The sequence below is a fragment of the Peromyscus maniculatus genome, chromosome 1, assembly GCF_049852395.1.
Source record: "Peromyscus maniculatus bairdii isolate BWxNUB_F1_BW_parent chromosome 1, HU_Pman_BW_mat_3.1, whole genome shotgun sequence".
Lineage (NCBI taxonomy): Eukaryota > Metazoa > Chordata > Mammalia > Rodentia > Cricetidae > Peromyscus > Peromyscus maniculatus.
Window position 1 is genome coordinate 126,528,308 of NC_134852.1, and position 20,834 is coordinate 126,549,141.

The 20,834-nt window shown below is 39.9% G+C and overlaps 1 protein-coding gene across 3 annotated transcripts in view; it reads right to left on the bottom strand.

The window, feature by feature from the left end:
- The window catches only part of Pik3c2a (phosphatidylinositol-4-phosphate 3-kinase catalytic subunit type 2 alpha), a 137,465-nt gene that overhangs the window by 40,812 nt on the left and 75,819 nt on the right, over positions 1–20,834 (bottom strand). For all 3 annotated transcript variants that reach the window (XM_076563618.1, XM_006992972.4, XM_015986485.3), the window contains 5 exons: positions 16,615–16,772; positions 12,254–12,374; positions 11,330–11,441; positions 8,972–9,051; positions 8,791–8,854 (listed from right to left, as the gene is read on the bottom strand). In XM_076563618.1, the coding sequence (XP_076419733.1) occupies positions 8,791–8,854; positions 8,972–9,051; positions 11,330–11,441; positions 12,254–12,374; positions 16,615–16,772 (535 nt within the window). The remainder of the gene's footprint in view (positions 1–8,790; positions 8,855–8,971; positions 9,052–11,329; positions 11,442–12,253; positions 12,375–16,614; positions 16,773–20,834) is intronic.

The following is a 20,834-nucleotide window of genomic DNA, read 5'->3' on the forward strand; positions in this document are numbered from 1 at the left end:
CAAATTAGGAACAGATTACTAAACCGTTTTTTTAAAAACTAGATCTGGCACACATGTGGTATACATACATATATCCAGGCAAAACACTCATACATTTAAAACAAAATAAATCTAAAAAATAAGTGCAAGTAGATTTATGTTTTAAATTCTCACTTGGAAATAATTTTCATGTTGAAAACAACTTTCTCTTCTGCAAAAAAAAAAAAAAAAAACCCTGGCATTAAAAACTAAATTCTAACAAACCAAACAAACAGAAAATCCTCAAGGAGCTAAAGAGATTGCTCAGTGGTTAAGAGCCCTGCTGCCAGGTGATCTGAGTTTGAGGTCTAGATAACAAGCTCCAGAATAGTCAGGGCTGCACAGAGAGACCCTGCCTAAAAAAACAAAAATCAAGCAACCAAACAAAATAAGAGCCTTTTTACTCAATCATAAGGACCTAAGTTTGGATACCATCACTCACACAAGCTGAGCTTCCCACAAATGCCTATAACTGGCTCTGAGGGACTCCACATGCATGCAGGTATGTGCACCTCCCCCGACACATGCACACACACAAATCTTAAACACAAAAAACAATAAAATAAGAAATAATTAAGTGTTTTTCTTTTTTCTTTTTTTTAATAAGGTTGCTGTAGCATTGCTGGATCAGCTTGCTTTCCTGCTTTCTTTCTTTCCTTCCTTCCCTCCCTCCTTCTTCTTCCTTTTTCTTTTTTCCAACACAGTATCCCTACTGACCATCTGGAAACTTTCACACAATGTACCCTGATCACATTCATATCCCAGTCCTCCCAGGTCCATCCCCCTCCCCAACTGTGAGAGCGAGACCTCAGCATCCCTATCACAATTTTTAAGAGTTTTCGATGGCTTCCTGTCTAAGCTATTTTTCTCCCTTGGGGGGAGGGGCCATCATAGGAGCCCTCCAGGCTCTCTCTCAACTGCAAGTCTGTAGCCATCAACACCACTGCCTTTCAGTCAGTGGGAGCATGGATCATGGACCTCTACATGGATCTAGTGACAGCATGGACCACAGATGGTGTCTGTGGCCTGTGCTGTGGCAGAGGGCTGTGTTGAGTCTGATGGTCTGTTCTGCCATTGGAGACCATGCTGAGGTCCTTCTCCACTTAAAAAATTTGTATTTATTTTTATTTGTGTGTGTGTGTGTGTGTGTGTGTGTGTGTGTGTGTGTGCGCGCGCGCTGTGTATCCATGTAAGGGAATGCCACATGTGTATCAGCAGAGACCAGAAGAGAGTGTTGGATCCCTTGGATCTGACAGGTGGTTATGACCTACCAAATGTGGGTACGAGGCACTTGTGGTGGTTTGACTAAGAATGGTCACCATAGGTTCATATATTTGAATGCTTAGTCACCAGGGAGTAGAACTGTTGGAAAGGAGTGCACAGCCTTGTTGGAGAAAGTATATCACCAGGGGTGAGCTCTGCCTTTATCATTACGTATATTAGTTAACTAATTTTTTTTTTTTTTGTTTTTTTGTTTTGTTTTTTTTTTTGAGACAGGGTTTCTCTGTGTAGCTTTGCGCCTTTCCTGGAACTCGCTTTGGAGACCAGGCTGGCCTCGAACTCACAGAGATCCGCCTGGCTCTGCCTCCCGAGTGCTGGGATTAAAGGCGTGCGCCACCACGCCCGGCTTAATTTTTGTTTTTTTGAGACAATGTCTCAGTATGTAACCCAGGCTGACCTCAAATGTATAAATTTTCCAGGCTGTGTAGTGACAGGATTGCTGGAGTACTTTGCCTTGGCATGGATCGTTATTCATTTTATACATGCACTGAAATATCACATTATATATCATAAATATATGAAATTATTATATGTCAGCCATAAATTTTTAGTGCTACAGAAATAGCTCAGTCAGTACAGTGCAGTCCTTGCAAGCATGAAGATCTCTGTTCAACCCTAAGAACCCACAAAAAAAAGCTAGGCATAGTGGTATATGACTATAATCCCACAGCTGAGGAGATAGGTGAACCCCTGAGGCTACCTGGTCAGCCACTGTGGTGGTTTAAATGTTTATGGTACACATAGGCTAATATATTTCAGTGTCTGGTTCCTGATTGGTGGACTATTGGATTGGCAGGTGTGGCCTTGTTGGAGGAGGTGTGTCACTGGAATGGGCTGTGAGGTTTCAAAAGCCCACATCAGGCTCAATGTCTCACGCTCTTTGTCTATCTGCAACTTGTAGATAATGCAAGCTCTCAGCTACCACTCCAGCACCATGCCTGTCTGCCTGCTGCTCCCCATGATAGTCATGGGCTAACCCTCTGAAACTGTAAGCAAGCCCTCAATTAAATACTTTCCTTTGTAAGTAGCCTTGGTCTTGGTATTTCTTCATAGCAATCAACAGGAACTAAGACAGCCATACTAGCCTACTTGGTGAGCTCAAGCCCTGGCTCAAAGGAAAGGTGGACAACATGCCTGAGGAATGATGCCTGAGGTTATCCTCTGGCCTGCACATACACATGCACCTGTACATACAGATACTCATGCACAAAATGTAGTTTTAAAAATTTGAGCAACAAACACATTCATAGATCCTTCTTTCTTCTCTTAGGCTGGGACTCACTATATTGCCTAGACTGGTTCTCAAATTCATAAGCTCAAGGGATCCTCTCTCTTCCTGAGTTACTGTGACTGTGTACTATACACGGCTTAAAGATTTATAAAATATTCATGCCATACTTTTACGCTAAGTACTATGAAAGGCTGCAACTAAGCACTGCATCTTCCCTTTTAGTATTTTTTTTTTTCTATTATTGAGGCTTGGCTACCATAAGCCAAATGCTCCTTTCACCTTCAAGCGTAAGTAAGATCATCTCATTTTCTTAATTAGCCAATTACTGTGCAGTTCTCGGGACCTGAATTGAAGATCAACTTTCAAGTTATTTATATTTGTTTCTTTTAACTCACCTTCATGTAAAAACCTTCCCCCAATCTGAAGACTTGTGATACTGTCTTGCACTACCCTCCATTACTCTAACATAGTCCAGTAGTTCTAAACCCACCCTTCTTTTGCTCTGCTTTGTACAGCCAGAAACTAAACTCACGCTAACATTTTTTTTTTGTCACTAGAGGGCACTAAAAGGACATTTTAACCCCCGAACAACAGGGATAGACATTTCCATGCTGGGTTCCAGTCCAGTATGCATTTATTTATTTCTTTCAATTCACTATGAGAACTCAGTGGTTCTCAAAGACCAGCCCTACCGGTATCCTCAGACGATGTTCTTTTTATCTGGCAGCTCTGGCTAAAGTTCTTTGGGAGGTTTCTTTACCATGGACAGCCTCTGTCTTCCTGTGGTAGCCATATGCTCTTCAAAGAGTTTACAATTCAGTCTAGGGAGAGGCTTTATCCTAATATGTCCTAAACTGTTCATTTCTCTATAGCCCAGTCATGGCAACTGCTTTTTTACATATGTAACTTCTGAACCTATCAAGACTAGCAAAGTTTCTTTAAAAGACCATTAAGTATCCAGGTATGGTGCCATTTGTCTGTAACACCAGTACTTGGGAAGCAAAAGTAAGAGTCAAAAGTCTGAGGTCAGCCTGGTCTACACAGTGAGTTCCAGGCCATCCAGGGCTATATAACAAGGACAGGAAAACCCTGCCCCCTACTACTGCCACCCCCAAAGCTACTAATTGTCAGGCATGGTGATAGACATCTGTGGTGGTTTGAAAGAAAATGGCCCCAAAGGGAGTGGCACTGTTAGGAGGTGTGGCCTTGTTGGAGGAAGCATCACTGTGGGGGCAGGCTTTGAGGTCTCCTTTGCTCAAGTTTCCCTCAGTGTGACTGTCAGCCGACTTCCCGTTGTTGCTTGCAAGATGTAGGACTCTCAGCTATTTTTCCAGTACCACATCTGCCTGCATGCTACCACACTACCTGCCATGATGATAATGAAATGAACCTCTGAAACTGTAAGCCACCACCACAATTAAATGATTTCTTTATGAGAGTTGCTGTAGTCATGGTGTCTCTTTACAGTAAGAAAACCCTTAACTAATATAACATCTATTACAGTGACTTAAAAGTCTGAGGAGGCAATTTCAAGATTGTCTCAAAACCAAACCAAACACAAAACAAGCAAACAAATTAACATTAGTTAAGTAAATATCTTATATTTTGTGAGTCATCCTTTGGTGAGATTCAATTTTAGCCTTTTAAGAGTGAAGACAGCCGGGCGTTGGTGGCGCACGCCTTTAATCCCAGCACTCGGGAGGCAGAGCCAGGCGGATCTCTGTGAGTTCGAGGCCAGCCTGGGCTACCAAGTGAGCTCCAGGAAAGGCGCAAAGCTACACAGAGAAACCCTGTCTCGAAAAACCAAAAAAAAAAAAAAAAAAAAAAAAAAAAAATGTGTATTTATGCCGGGCGGTGATGGCACACGCCTTTAATCCCAGCACTCGGGAGGCAGAGGCAGGCGGATTTCTGTGAGTTCGAGGCCAGCCTGGGCTACCAAGTGAGTTCCAGGAAAGGCACAAAGCTACACAGAGAAACCCTGTCTCGAAAAACCAAAAGAGTGAAGACAGGCAATAAATAAGAAACAAAAACTTCATAAAAACAGGCAGCAGGCTGGATTTGGTATATGAGCTACCACATGTCAATTCTGGCCTTAGAATCCTCTTTTATAGGCTGGCAGAGATGGCACTGCAGTTAGGAGCACTGGCTGCTCTTCTAGAGGACCTGAATTTGATTCCTTGTATCCACACGGCAGCTTACAACTGTCTGTAACTCCAGTCCCCAGGGATCCAACACCCTCTTGGAGACTCTGCAGGCACTAGGCATGCACACAGTGAACAGACATTGAAGCAGGCAAAACAACCACACACATAAAATAAACAAATAATTTAAAAATTAAAGTATTTTTTAAGAAAAGAACCCTTTTACGAAAAAGGATAAACCACCTTTTGCTCTTTCACTAATGATTATTTAGATTTCTTATTCAAGCAGCTAGCACAGAGGCTAGTGATGTAGCTGCAGCCAAGTGCCAGCATGTGCCAGCCTGGGTTCAATTGTGTGTATATACATGTGCACATAAGTCTGTAGTCTCAATATGTAGGAGGTGGAGGCATGAAGAGCAAGAATTCAAGGACAGGCAACTGGGGCTAAATGAGACCCCACCTCAAAAGCAAAACAATCTAGTATACTGCCTTGACGGCCAGTGACTGATAAACATTAGTACTGATAGGTGTTCTGTTCTCTACAGCAGGTTATACTTTTGTTCTGGGTATTTATCTGGATTTCTATTTTAAGTCCAGTCCACACAGAAGTCCACACATACTGCCAGTACCAAACACGAGTTCAGGTGCTTTCTGAAGGAGATGGATCTCCTTGGAGTTGGAGTTAACAGTTGGTTGCGAGCCATTCCATATGAATGCTGAGAACCAAACTTACGTCCTCTGTAAAAGTAGTACATGCTTTTAACCACTGAGTCATCTCTCCAGCCCCCAAAATTTATTAACTTAAGCCAGATACACATTACTGTGTATGTACAGACAAAATGTGCTGCAGCCATTCAATGGAATAGTGTTCAATAAAAAGGAACTATTGGTAGGGCTAGGGAGATGGCTAAGTTGGTAAGGCCTGTTGAGCAAGCATGAGGACCTGAGTTTGGAATCTTTAGCATCCATGTAAAAAACTGGGTATAGGGCTGTAGAGATGGCTCAAGGGTTAAGAAAGTGTACTGCTCTCGCAGAGGACCTGAGTTTGGTTCCCAGCACCCATGTGAACTGGCTCCCAACCTGTAACTTCAGTACGTACACACACACACACACACACACACACACACTCAGCATTAGGGTTTCTACTGCTTTAAAGAGACACCATGACCACAACAACTCTTATAAAGGAAAACAATTTAACTGGGTGGCTCACAGTTCAGAGGTTCAGTCAATTATCATGATGATGGGACAGCACAGTATACAAGTAGCCATGGTGCTAGAGGAGGAGTTGAGAGTTCGACATCTCTGATTCACAGGCAACAGGAAGTGAGCTCCAATTCTGGGCATGGCTTGAGCATATATGAGACCTCAAAGCCCCGCCTACATAGTGACACACTTCCTCTAACAAAGCCACACCTCCCAATACTGCCACTCTGTTTGGGAGCCATTTTCTTTCAAACTACACACACACACACACACACACACACACACACACACACACACACACACACACTACACCATACAACATACTACACAGTGCAAAAAAAATTTTTTTGAAAGGTACAAACCACAAATACATACTACAAAAAAGGGTTTGGTATTTAAAAAAGCAAAACACAGAAAAATCACTACATTCCACTTACAAGAAATGTGCAGAAGAAGAAATTATGAAAGAGACAGGAATTGGCTCATTGATTATTTGAGGCTAGCACTGGAAAGAGGGGTGACTGCGAATTAGTACGTGGAAATGCTCTAAAACTGGACTGGGGTGATGCTGGTAGAGCTCTGTAAATTTGGTAAGTCTTTGAATGGTGGTACATGCCTATAATGCACTCAGGAGCTATGTGCAGGAAGGACATTTGTTCAACAATGTTCATAGCAGCACTATAAATAATAGCCAGAACCTGGAAACAACCTAGATGCCCCTCACCCAAACAATGGGTAAAGAAAATGTACATCTACATAATGAAGTATACTCAGTGGTTGAAAAAAAAAATGTTATCATGAAATTTGCAGGCAAATGGATGGAACTAGAAAAAAAACATCCTGAGTGAGGTAACCCAGACACAGAAAGACAAAGACAGTATGTACTCACTCATAAAGGACAAGCAGGCTGTAATTCACAGCCCCAGAGAAGCTAGGTAACAAGGAGGATCCTAAGAGGGACGCATGGATCGCCCTGGGAAGGGGAAATAGATGAGATCTCTTGGGTAAACTGGGGTCAGGGGATGGGAACATGAGGGATCAGGATGCCCAAGTTGGGGTTGGGATGGAGAGGGAGAGCAATGAAAGAGATATCTTGATAGAGGGCCATTATGGAATTAGGGAGAAACCTGGTGATAGGAAAATTCCCAGGAATCCACAAGGATGACCCCAGCTAAGACTCCTAGCAATAATGGAGAGGGTGCCTGAACTAGCCTTCTCCTGTAGTCAGATTGGTAACTACCCTAATTGTCATCATAGAACCTTCATCCAATAACTGGTGGAAGCAGATGCAGAGATCCACAGCCAAGCACTGGGCCAAGCTCTGGGAGTCAAGTTGAAGAGAGGGAGGAGGGATTATATGAATGGAGGGTGGGGTGAAGGTAGGGGAGGGTGTCAAGATCATGATCCAGAGACAGCTGACCCAAGGTCTTGGGAGCTCACAGACTCTAGACTGACTGCTAGGGAGCCTGCATGGGATCGACCTAAGCCCTCTGAATGTGGGTGACAGTTGTGTAGCTTGGTCTGTTTGTGGTCCCTAGCCATGGGACCAAGATCTGTCCCTAGCACATGAGCTGGCTTTTTGGAATCTATTCCCTGTGGTGGGATGCCTCGCTCAGCCTTGATGCAGGGAGGAGGAGCTTGGTCCGGCCTCAACTTGATATGCCATGCTTTGTTAACTCCCATGGGAGGCCTTACCCTTTCTGAGGAGTTGGATGAGGCTGGGGGGAGTAGAAAGGAGGTGGAAGGATGGAACGGGATGAGAGGAGGGAGGGGAAACTGCTGTTGGCATGTAAAATAAATTTAATAAAAAAATGAGTAAATAAAACTGAAAAAAAAAAAGAGCTCACTTTGCTTTATAGTTTATAATTTTTAACTACTTTTTTTTCTTTTGAGACAAGAGCTCACCCTCCTGGAGCTCACTCTGTAGACTAGGCTGGTCTTGAACTCAGAGATCCACTGCCTCTGCCTCCAAGTGCTGGAATTAAAGATGTGTTCTACTACCCAGTTCTAAAAGCCTTTTTTTGCCTTTTTTTTTTTTTTTAAATTTGACATCTGCTTTCTGTTCCTATTTTCACTTTTAAAGTAAACTTTTCATTTGGAATAATTTTAGAATTATAGGAAGTTACAAAATTAGTACGGAGAGTTCCCATATAAACCAGTTAAGCAGCAGCTTGCATAACCATGATGCAGTTGATAAAATGAGGACTAGAGCAATGGCATACAAACAAGTAAACACTGGGCTTACTCAGCTGTATCAGTGTTTCCACCAACCCCTTTTCCTGCTCTGTTCCAGGATATAACCAGGACACATTACCACACCTAGGGAATTATTTCTAAAGTATTATTTTGGTTGCTGCGCTGGGGACAGGGAGGATTACAGAAGGAAAAGCAAAGAATTTGAAGACTGGCCAGGCGGCAATGGCAAACACCTTTAATCCCAGCACTTCGAGGCAGTGAGGAGGATCTCTTTGAGTTCAAGGCCAGCCTGGTCTACAGAGCGAAATCCAGGAGAGGCACCAAAACTACACAGAGAAATTCTGTCTTCAAAAATCAAAAACCATAAACCAAAAAAAAAAAAAAAAAAAGAAGAGTTACCAGACAGTGACAGTTCCTATGAGTCTGGTTCATCTGGGCCTGACTGCTTTTCTAACTCAGGATTTGGAAAGGTGTTAACTATTGCTATGTCTTCTCTTCTGACTTTTTCTTTTAAATGCTGGCTGGAACCTAACTAAGTATGCTTTTAAATTCTGATGCTTTGGGCTTTCCCTTTTTCTAAAGCTCTCACTACCCACCACCCACCTTCATGTGGGTGGCTAACACCAAGAATATAGTTTTAAAACATTTAATCTAATTTTAAAACTAGTACTTCAGAGAAAACAGAAACAATCTTTAAGTCCTTACACCAAAACTTACTTCGGTTTGAAGAGCCAGTTCCACTTGGTTGTGATAGGAATCTAAGAGTTCTTCAACAGGGTGTCTGAAATGAAAAACAAGTATTTCTTTAAATCACAGTTGTTTTGATCACAGAAAATAAATATATTCACATCCCAAACAAAGCTTGAAAATCTACAAATGAATGCTTTAAATGCTATACCTTGTCATGACTTCTTTGTAAGGTTTTTCTATTTGATACAAGTATTTGTTTAAATCCACAGGTGCTTCATCATCTTCTGCCTAAATAAACACATACACACACATTTAAGAATAATCGAACAATAATTCTTTGGTCATTCTATGAAATTAAGTATAGTTAAATAGATGATGAAATCTTTAGACTAATCTTTGAGAACTGGAAATAGAATGCTATCTAAACCACTATTTATAATTGACTCAAAAAATTAGTCAATAGTAAGAAAAATTCATTTTAATTGCTTTAAATGTTTCATTATTTGGGGGTGGAGAGATGGTTCAGAGATTAAGATACTTGCTGTTGTTGCAGAGGACCTGGGTTTGCTTCCTAGGACCCACTTGGTGGCTCACAATTATCTGTAATTCCAGTTCAAAGGAATCTGTTATCCAGTTTCGGCTTCTATGAACACTAAGTATGCATGAGGTCCACAAATATACCCACAGGCAAACATTTTAATAAATCTTTAAATGCTCCATTATTTATTTATTTTTGCATATGTGTATACACGTGTGCATACACAGAAGCCAGAAGTAAATGTCATGTGTTTTCCTCTGTTGCTCTTTGGCTTATGTTCTGAGACAGGAAAAGCTCTCCCACTGAACTTTGAGCTAATCCAATGGCTAGACTGGCTGGTCAGCCAGCTTGGGAGATCTGTCAGTGTTTTTCTCCCTAGTGCTGGGATTATGGAAATGCTCTGTCATACCCAGCTATTTACAGCTACTGGGGATCCCAACTCAAGCCCTCAACCACTTTATCCACTGAGCTATCGCCAACTCCCTCCACCCCACCCCCAGCCTCTTTAATTTTAAAGAGAGGGTTTCATGTAGCTCAAAGTGGCCTTGAACTCTTGTCCCTTCTGTCTCTTTGCTGGGATTATAGAAGCAAACCATCAAATCTGACTAAAACTTCTACTTTTAAAGTTTTATACATATGGGTGTTTCGTCTGCATGTGCATCTGTGACCTCAGAGGTCAGAAGAGGGTGTCAGATCCCCTAGAAATGCAGTTACAGATGGTCGTGGGCTAATCCTCTAGAACTGAAGTTACAGATGATTGTGGGCCTATCACGTGGACATGGAATCAAATCTAGGTCCTCTGGAAGAACAACCAGTATGCTCTTAACCCCAGAGTCCTCTACCCAGCCACAAACTCATATTTTACAGCGCTAACAATATGGCTCAGAGGGTAAAGGCATTTGTCCCCAAGCCTAATGACCCAAGTTCCATCCTTGGGACTAACATGGTATAAAGAAAGAACCAACTCTCACAAGTTGTCTTCTGACCTAAATGCATACATACCGTGGCATACTTGAGCACACAAACACACACAAACATATGCAATAAATTTTTTAAAAAAGATAAATGTTCCTCAATTTAGTTTATGATGAACAAATAAAGCAAAAACTAAGCTAGGCCAGATAATGTACACTGTAATCCAGGGATGGCAGCAAATCTGAGGCCAGTATGGTCTATATTAGGAACCCCAGGCTAGCCAGAGCTATGTAGCAAGATCCCGTCTCAAATAATCAATGAAGAGGTTGGTAAAAACTAGGGTGGGACCAGATGGAAACAAGATCGTTTGAATTTCTGCTTTTTTTATTTCCTCACTAAGTTTGTCCCATTCTCTGCTTACCACCAATGAGAAAAGCACTAGCCTTTCCTACATTCCACATTATGCAAACATATTCAAAAGAAACTGAAAACCCGTATTTAGTATTCAATACCTCTTTCTCCTTTGTCCCCTCTTAATTAACCCTGAAAGTCTCACTCTGTGTAAGACCATTAGATATAAGACTTGGGCAGGCAGCTCTTCTGTTACTGCCCTGGCTGCTGCACTCTTGCAGGGAACCAGGTAAACTTAGCTTTTTCTTAAAAAAAAAAAAAAGAAAGAAAGAAAAAGAAGAAAGAAAAATCAAGGGCTAAGATTGTAGCAAAGTTAGTAGAATGACTGGCACAAGGTCCTCAGCTCAGGCTCCAGCACTGCATAAAACTGGTTGTCATGGTGGCACAAGGTGGTCCTTAGCTATATAGTGAGTTTATGGCCAATCTGAGATACAGGAGACTATCTCCTTCTCATTAAAAAACAAACAAAACAAAACAAACTTTGTTCTTTCATTTTGCTTTTCCAATTTATACTTCTAGATCTGAGAAATGTGCTACCTCAACTTCCATGACTAAAGATCTTCTGAGAAGACTCCTTCTCGAAACAACAAATATATCAATCAACCCAGCCCAGTGCAGGAAAAAATGGGAAACATACAGACTGAAAATCTCTCAACTCTCAGAATTATTCTGATTCACTAAATGTAATTTATACACACTTACTGTTCGAGCCAGATTCTGGCACATTGCACTGAAGGTCAAGAGCTGTAGTTTAATCTCTGTGTCCCATTTTCGACAATTTTGAATATGTTCATGACTTCCAAGGCAATGATTACTGTTAAAATACATTAATTATCCATCGGTATTATTCTATTCAAATCACAAGTTATAGACATAAAAGTAAAACACAAATTGCATCTGTATGAAAAATTGAAGAAAATGGTGAAACACATTATTTTTAAGCCAACTGTGAACATTTAGACAGGGATTTTTCTATGTGAGTCAGTGAAGATGAAAGAAGATAAAGAGGCAGATATGAGTATAAAGCCTAGATCTTTAAAACAATTGGACTAATTGTAAGCTATAGCAAATTATTCAAGTTCATGTAATGATTATTTCAGGCAAATAAAAGACAGTAACAGTGACTTGTGTGTATGCGCGCACACGCGCGTGTATAGTAACTGCATGCTGCAAAGAAGAATGGACTCTACAAATGTGACTACTGACTTTTTAGAAGGTTATTTTATTTCCCTTTTCACCAACTGACTACAACTTTTAGCATATGAAGCTACTAAACGTAAGAGAATATCATACCTTTCTTACTTCTGAAATCCCATCACTATTTTAGAGTCAGCATATCTCAATACTAGTTTCAACAATAGGACCAAATATATTTCTTATATTTTATAAATAAATGAATTTAGGACAGGGTTTTACTATGTAGCTCTGGCTGGCCTGGAACTCACAGAAATCCACCTAGGAGCCTCTGCCTCCCAAGTGCTAGGATTAAAGGCATGTGACACCATGTTGGCATCCAAAAATATCTTTAGATTATACATCTAAATTGAAAAAATATCTAATTTAAAGCATTAAGAATAAAATTCCAAAGATGCCATTCAGTAGTCATAAGTAAGTAAATAAACTTACTTCTGTAAAATCTCCTCTTGGCCACAAACTTTCAGAACGTAGCTGCCAACATCCACTTGATTCAAGTCATCATGTACCCAGCAAAGGGCTTGCATTATAACTATTTCTACAGTAGAACTCACTGAAAGAGAGATAGTTTTCATTTTCATTTTGCTTACCTCTAAATATTACTTATAATCTAAGAGAAGACTGTATAACAGAAATATAATGCATATCCAATTGCAGGTCACATATTTCACTTTAAATTCTCTTTCTGAGACAGGGTCTCACCATATAGCCCTGGCTGGCCTGGAACTTACAATGTAGACCCCACTGGCTTCAAACTCACAGAGGGGCTAGTAAGAAGGCTCAGCAGTTAAGAGCACGGGCTGCTCTTCCAAAGAACTCAGGTTCAATTCCCAGCACCCACATGACAATTCCCAACCAGCTGTAACTCTAGTTCCAGGGGAATCTGATGCCTTCTTCTGGCCTCCAAGGGCACTAGGCATGCAAAATGGTGAACAGATTCATAGGCAAAACATTCATACACATTAAAAAGGGAAGGAAAGGAAAGACTGAGATCCATCTGCCTCTGCCTCTTGCTCAAGTATTGGGATTAAAGGTCTGCATCACCACATTCAACCATTTAAAATTTTTCTATTAGCCACACTGAAAACAGTCAGGGAAAGAGGCTAATTTTGAAAATAAGCTCTAAGGAAAAGACGTGTGAGTGTGTGTGTGTGTGGGGGGGGTGGTGGTGGTGGAGGAGCAGGTTTTGATGTAGCCCAGGCTGGCCCAGAACTCACTATAAAGCAGAGGATGATCTTGAACTTTGGATACTTCTGTTTCTGCATCCCAAGGGCTGGGATTACAGGTGTGTACCATTATGCCTAGTTTATGAGGTGCTGAGAATTAAACCTATCTCAAGGATTCGAGACAAGCACTCTACCAACTAATCTATAACTCCCCTCTTGCAAAGCTAATTTTAGTAATATATTTTATTTAGTCCAATATATCAAGAATATTAGTTTAGAGGCAGGAGGATCATGAGTTTAGTCCAGCTTGGGCTACATAACAAGACTATCTTAAACAATAAATAAACTATGTAGATATATGATTTTAGCATTATCAGTATTTATTTACACTGTTATTTACTTTTTTAGCCTAAGGCTCTGAATCTAGTGTGTGTTCTGGATCTACAGCATTTAACAATACAGATGAGCCATATTTCAAGGGCTCCACAGCCTCTACTGTTAGGCAGTGAAGGCCTAAACAAAGAAAGTTATATCCTGTGGTGGTTTGAATAGGAATGGCACCCAAAGACTCATGTGTTTAAATGCTTGACCCACAGGGAGTGGCACTATTTTTGTTTGTTTTGTCCTGTTTTGTTTTTTGAGACCGGGTTTCTCTGCGTGAAGCCTTTGCTATCCTGGAACTCACCTTGTAGACCAGGCTAGCCTCAAACTTACAGAGATCTGCCTTCTCACTGACCTCGGTGATGGGATTAAAGGTGTGCACCACCATGGCCCTCAGGACTAGCACTACTAGGGAGGTGTGGCCTTGCTGGAGTAAGTATGCCACTGTGGAGGCAGGCTTTGAGGTCTCCTATGCTCAAGCTACACTCAGTGTGGCACATAGTCTCTTCCTATTGCCTATGGATCAGGATGTAGAACTCTCAGCTCCTTCTCCAGGACCCTGTCTGCCTGCACACCGCTGTTATTATCTGTTTTTATTATCTACAGTGACTACCCTTTAAGCAGTGGTTGTCCTAGTCAGAGATTGCAACACTACTGCTACCAGCAGTGGTTTGGCTGCAAGGGCCACAACCTGAGGAGACTGTTCTCTCAGGCACCCACTCGTTCACAGCTACTGAGGGAAACTTTAAATCTAAAGAACTCACGATTCAATGGTTTAGGTGGAATTCTGCTCACTCAGAGAGGCTAAATAGCAAGCAGCTAAACTTCTCCCTTTGCTGGCGACTTCCAAAAAAACCCAGTGTCCTTCTTCCAGCAGCCACTGAAAAAAAAACCTTGCTATATGTGGTTTTTCCTTACCACTTCCTGTCAGCTACTTGCTGACTCAGCCTCCTGTTTGCAGGTTACTTTTATTTAATCAAACACATCTTTGAATTGTTAACAAAAGCTGTAGGGAAAAAAACGCAACACACTTTAAAATAATATTCCCCAACACACTGCCATGTTTTCTGTCTTGACAATAATGGACTAAACCTCTGAACTGTAACCTAGCCCCAATTAAATGCTTTCCTTTTGTCGTTGTTGTTTTTTTGTTTTTTTGAAACAGCGTTTCTCTGTGTAGCTTTAGAGCCATTCCTGGAACTCACTCTGTAGCCCAGGCTGGCCTCAAACTCACAGAGATTCACCTGCCTCTGCCTCCCGAGTGCTGGGATTAAAGGTGTGCACCACTACTGCCTGGCTAAATGCTTTCCTTTGTAAGAGTTCATGGCAATAGAAACCCTAAGACATACCCATATTACAGATTCCTTTAATAGGGCAGCAGCTGGTAGTACCTAGAGAGCAGTGTCTTAAAACAAATTATAAGGAAAATAGAATTACTACTTCTTTTTTCTTGTATTCACTATATTTGTATAGTGAATTTTCCAATGAAGAACAAAAACAAAGCAAATAAGTAGGCAGTCTTACTCTTAGCAAAGGTGAGCTACTAATATGACAATGAACAGAAAATTTAAGCTTCCATTTTTTTTCCTAGATATATTTATTTTGAAGTGTATGAGTATTTTGCCTCCATGTAAGTATGTGCACTACATGCATGCCAGGTGCCAGCAGAGGTCAGAAGAGAGTGTAAGATCACCTGGAACTGGAGTTGAAGCCACATTTCAAGGGCTCCACAGCCTCTATTAGCCCTGTTTGACAGTGAGCAACCATGTGGGTGCTGAAAATTGAACCCAGGTCTTCTGAAAGAGCAGCAAGTGCTCATAATCACTGAGCCAACTCTACAGCCCCAAATAAAAGTTTTTAAATCATTTATTTTAAATCATCTATTTTTTAAAGTTTTTAAAACTTCTATGTTCAACTCTTGTTTCTTTTTTCTTCCTAGAGTCTGACACTGTAACTCAGGCTGGTCTTGAAATCATAGCAATCCTGGCTCAGTCTCTAAATGTTGGGATTACAGGCATGAGACACCAGCTGGGCAACCTGTCCAACTTTTAAAAGACAAGCCTGCTGTTAAAGTAATTGAAAACTGGTGACTTGGTATCAAAAGCTTTTATGTACTAAAATATGTAACACAACTCTATTTTGAATAGACACAAAACAAATAAAAACATATAATCTGATCATGTATATAGTCTATACTTCTATTATAAAATGCTTACAATTTTTTTCCAGTTATAAAGATTCAACATAAGGCCTTATTTATACTAGGCAAATACTGTGCCACTGACCTATGCCCTCAGCCCAGTTTCACTTAACAGAGATATATATTATAAATATTCATTTATGACTAACCAATAGACATTCACAATACATTTTGAAGTTAGTCAGACTTTGACATAAGTTAAAACTTGATACAAATCAACACTTGCTATCAATTTTTACTCATGCTTTATTTCAAAGCACCTTTGACCCTTGAAAAATTTAATATTCTTACCATTTACCAAATTTAAATGAATTAAAAAGAGTAAGTTTTCCTTTAGAAATTGAAGCATGACTGTTATAGTTGGCTAACATTTTGGTTCAGATTTACATTTTTTCGAAGGGCTTTCCAAAAGTACAAAACCAGAAGACATTTAAATTTTGGACAAAATGCTAGTTACAACCATTAAAGGAAACAAAAAAAGCTTCAGTTTTAGGCTAAATTACTAGGGAAAGGAAATTTACTCAACTATTCAAAGTCCCACTTAAATAATATACACTACAAACAAACTAAAACAAAGCCAATGTTAAAACAACAACAAGAATAACAACAACAAAAAAACCCAAAACAACAACAAAACATTAACAGAGCCTGCTACAGACATCCAGGACACAGATCCAGAGAGGATATTTACCCACATTTGGAGGGGAAAACTAACACCAAAGGGAGAACTACCTTCCCTGCAGGGATTAAGAAGTGATCTAGAGGTTCCTGTCACTGACAGCTCTCTGTAAGAAAGCACTTTTCTTGTCATAAAAGCAGAGGAAAGTATAATTAGCTTTCATAGCTAATGCTTTTGGGCCTTAGCTAAGAACCAATTTATTATACTCAGAGAAATAGTCCTACTGTAACCTGGTTCGCTTAACCAAAAAACTTCCCAAATGAATGCAAATGTTTTTAAATGATACCTTATGATAACAAATTTGGTTTATGAAGAGAAAGTGTATGCTGACATTTGAAGCATGTTCTTCCCAGTCAAAGCAACTTACCATCACATGTAAAAGTCACTGGTAGTTGAAATCCTTCAATTTCAATGGAGACTTTCACACTGGCATTTTCTCCACACATGCTTCTTTGCACTGTGACTGGACTTAACAAATAGCCTGGATTTGTGCAGTGATCAGAATATGGAAATTTGGTCTTCAATCTGTTCACAAGAAAGAAGATATTTAATACCTTTTTTTGTTGTCGTTGTTTTTAAAGCTGCATTTGAGAGCCCTGAACAAGGCTTTACATGCTTTCAGCTACTCAATTTTGTATCTCTGTCCAACTCCAGAGCAGCTCATAAGAATGGCAATGAATGAAGTCCTGTTAAAACTCCAAAGAGCAGCATGTGCCTTTTAAATGAAGGGGAACCAAGGAAAAAGAGATTAACTAGTGCCAGGATATCTTTGGTAACACTGTCAACAAGATCTAGGCATTCCAGAGATGGCTGGCATCAAATGAGGCTCTCTGCTTTAGATTCTTAGCCTCCACAATGCAATTACATAAAGTGGTCTGTCTGTTTTAAATGAATTATTGATGACACGAAAAATTTAACTAAAAATTGTAAACACCAGAGGAATAAAAAGTTTCTATCTTTTCAAAGTTTTTTTTTTTTTTTTTTTTTTTCCTAAGCAGGACTTTTTCCCCCCCTATAAACATTGTTTGTGGTTATGAGACAAGGAAAAATAGAAAATGAGTTTTCATAGAGCTATAAGGCCTTAACAGTGCTACAAGGGTACCTTAAAAATTAGTGGTCAAGCTGGGCATGGCAGCCCACATCTTTAATCCCAGCACTCAAGAGGCAGAGGCAGGCAGATCTCTCTCTGAGTTCCAAGACAGCCAGGGCTACAGAGATAAACCCTCTCTTCTTAAAAAAAAAAAGAAAGAAAGAAAAGAAAAGAAAAGTTAGGGGTCACATGCTAAGGTATTCATAGGAACAACACAGTTAGATGCGTAAATACATGAATGTAGTATGTGGCTCATCTCCAGATATGACTGCCATTATGAGGAAGGAGACAGTAAAATGGCTGGATGTGTGCCAGTGCTTGCCACCAAGCCTGAAAATCTGAGTCTATCCCTGGGACTTACTCCTGCCAGGTGTCCTCTGACCTTTACACACTTGTCATGGTATGTTCACCCAAACATAACTCACACTCACGCACACACACATAAGCATAACACAATGGACAAAAAAACACAATAAACATTTTTAAGAAAGGGTAGATTTAATACTGTCAACTTCACAAGCCCCAGTAACTGCCTTTTCCTGGAGGCTGATAAAAGGTTCCAGTCCCCTCACCTCATCTGTTTTTCTTCTTTTTTCCTACCTTTTCTGTAGTTGTAGGGATTGAACCCAAGGCCTCATACATGCTAGGCACACAGGCTATTACCACTGAGCTATATATTTAGCAAACAACTGTTTTTCATGAGGCCTTAAATGGAATGCATGCTAGAAATACCAACTATGTGCTTCTATGGATATTAAACTATTCAAGGAATACAAACAGAATAAAACATTTTGAGATGACAAGAGCAAATTGAACAGTCAATATAAAACCTGTAAGGCAGACTACCTGAATTTGATCCTTGTTTTTATTATTTATTAGCTGTGTAAATGCAGTTAAGTTACTGACATTCTCTTGCTTCAGAGCAATACTGACCATTTATTTCCCCGAGTTGTCATAAGAACATGTAAATTAAGTTTATAAGCCACTTAGTGCCTACTACATAACAAGTACTGTAAACGTCTTATAAAATAAATGAATCAGTGAAAGAATAAATGTGGTTTCTACATTGTGATCTTAGAAGACACATACACAGGATCTAATATTAAAAAGATAAAATACAGAACAGAAGAGATGGCTCATGGTTAAAAGTCGATACTGTTCTTGCAGAGAACCCAAGTTTGATTTCCAACACCTCTGTCAGGTGGCTCACAATTACCTGTAACTCCAACTCCATGGGAACCAATGTCTCTGGCCTTTACTGGCACCAGCACTCACAAGTACATAACTCCATACAAACTATATAGACAAAATTTACAAATAATTCTTTTAAAAAGATGAAATGTGTTCAAAGTGATATAAGCTGAATTGATATTGGAACTTTATCTTCACATAAGGATACTGTAAGATATTTAGTTGGTGCCGAGCTTATCCCTTCATAACAGTAAGCTTGTACTGGCTTATTCTTATTATTTTACACACACGTGGCATTATACTGTGTAGTGGGTATTCTCTCTACCCATGACCTTGGGCTATCTGGCTCGATAGAGCTGGTGCTTCTTGCCCGCCTACGTGACCTCTTAAAAGGGGAAGAGGGACTCTTTGACGTACAACGGGGTTGCTGGCTCTTGGACGTGGAAGGCTTCCTGGTGCACTGGGAGACAAGAAGCAATCGTGTCACTTCATTTTGTATGAGTGAAATGTGTGATCTCCATTTCATCCCTTAATAAATAAGTTTTCTTCCCAGAAATCTGTGGATTTCCCGAATATGTACTTTTTGCTGAAAATCATGAAATAAAGCTGGACTCTCAGCACTCAGAAGGCAGAGGCAGGCAGATCCCTGAGTTTGAGGCCAGCCTGGTTTACCAAGAGAGTTCTAGGTCAGCATGGCTACACAGGGAGCTCCTGTCTCAAAAAAATAAATTAAGAAATAGAACTCATAAGATAGATATATTTAACCATAGTTAACCAATCTAAGAACTGACTGAGAATGGAGGGTTGGCAGTTCAACATCATGCTTAATTCTACGGCAATTCAAGATGAGATTGGATTGGAGGAGACAGTGCCTAATAAATAATTATTAATTCAAAGATGAAGTCAACCTTTGAAAACATATGGAATGTCAAGGAATTAAGATACTATGGGGAGGGAGGGGTATGCTCAATGTTATTTGCATATATGAAATTGCTACAATGAAATCTTTTCTGTATAACATTCCCTAATAATAAAAAATTATATGGAATGAGATGTGAACCACATCCAAAGAAAATGTAGGCATAAAATACAGTTTCTCATTTTGTGTTAGAGAAACATAGAGGAAACAGTAGTAACCACAGGCCTGGGCTGGAGCTTGGCGCTAGACTCCATACCTAGTGCCCTAGGTTTAATCTTCATTATTTCAAAACAAGCCTATACATGAACATTCTTTAAAAGTTTTTTTCTCTAGACCACAACTATTAGATTTAGTAAGTTTTATCAAAAAAAGAAACAAATATAATGAAAGGCAGCCCCAAGTTAAAGTAAAAGACCTTCCCTAGTTCAATTTTTAATTTCATTGATTAAAAAAAAAAAAAAAAAAAAAAAAAGCCCAGGCCTAGAACTGGCACTGAATTGTTAAAACTGCTATGCTGTAATTTCAGCTGTAAGCACACAGAGCATCTTAATAGTCCGATGCTGATTTCACAGCTGAATCAAAATGATGGCATGGATAATTTTTAGAAGACTTTTAAAAAGCACAAACTAGGTTCTACAGATGTAGCTCAGCAGCTGTGTGCATGCTGGGTTCAATCCCCAAAGGGTCACACATTGTAGAAAATTATAAATGAGGCCAGCCTGGGCTACAAAGCCAGTTTCTGTCTCAAAAGGGGAGTGGGGAAGAGAGCCAAGAAGCCACCTGAGGAACATATGTATGTACTGAGTCTCCATGGTTCCAGGGCAAAAAGAAAAATGCCTGGAATGTGGCTTCAGAAATCTCTGTTCTGAAAGTTGCTGCAAGCATACTATGTATTACTGGAAGTCAGAGAATAAGAACTCATTTTCTATTTGGTCCATCCGGAGTTACATATTAAATAAGACACTGAGTATAAATATGTATACATGTAAATAAATACAGCAGCATTCTTATTCAGTTGTAGTTACTGTCCTGTCAACTATGGTCTGAAAATACTTTCAGTAAGCAAAAAGAAAAAAAAAAAACCTTGACCCAATAAGGGAAGGAAAAAAAAAAAATCATATGTTCAGGCTGCTAAGATTGATGGTAGGTTACTGCTGTCACTTATAAATTACTATTTTTTTTTACTTAAAATATAATATGATGGTGTAGATGTAACCAATCGTCTTTTTAAAATTAGAAACACAGAGCCAATGTAAAAGAGAAAACCGAGAGGTCAGAGCTCAGAGATAAAATCTTACCTCCTGCAGTGCTCCTAGCTTCCCCGAGAGAGGGAGGTACTTCCTGTGTCTCTGTTTAAATAATCTTTCTGTTCTGCCTTCTCATTGGT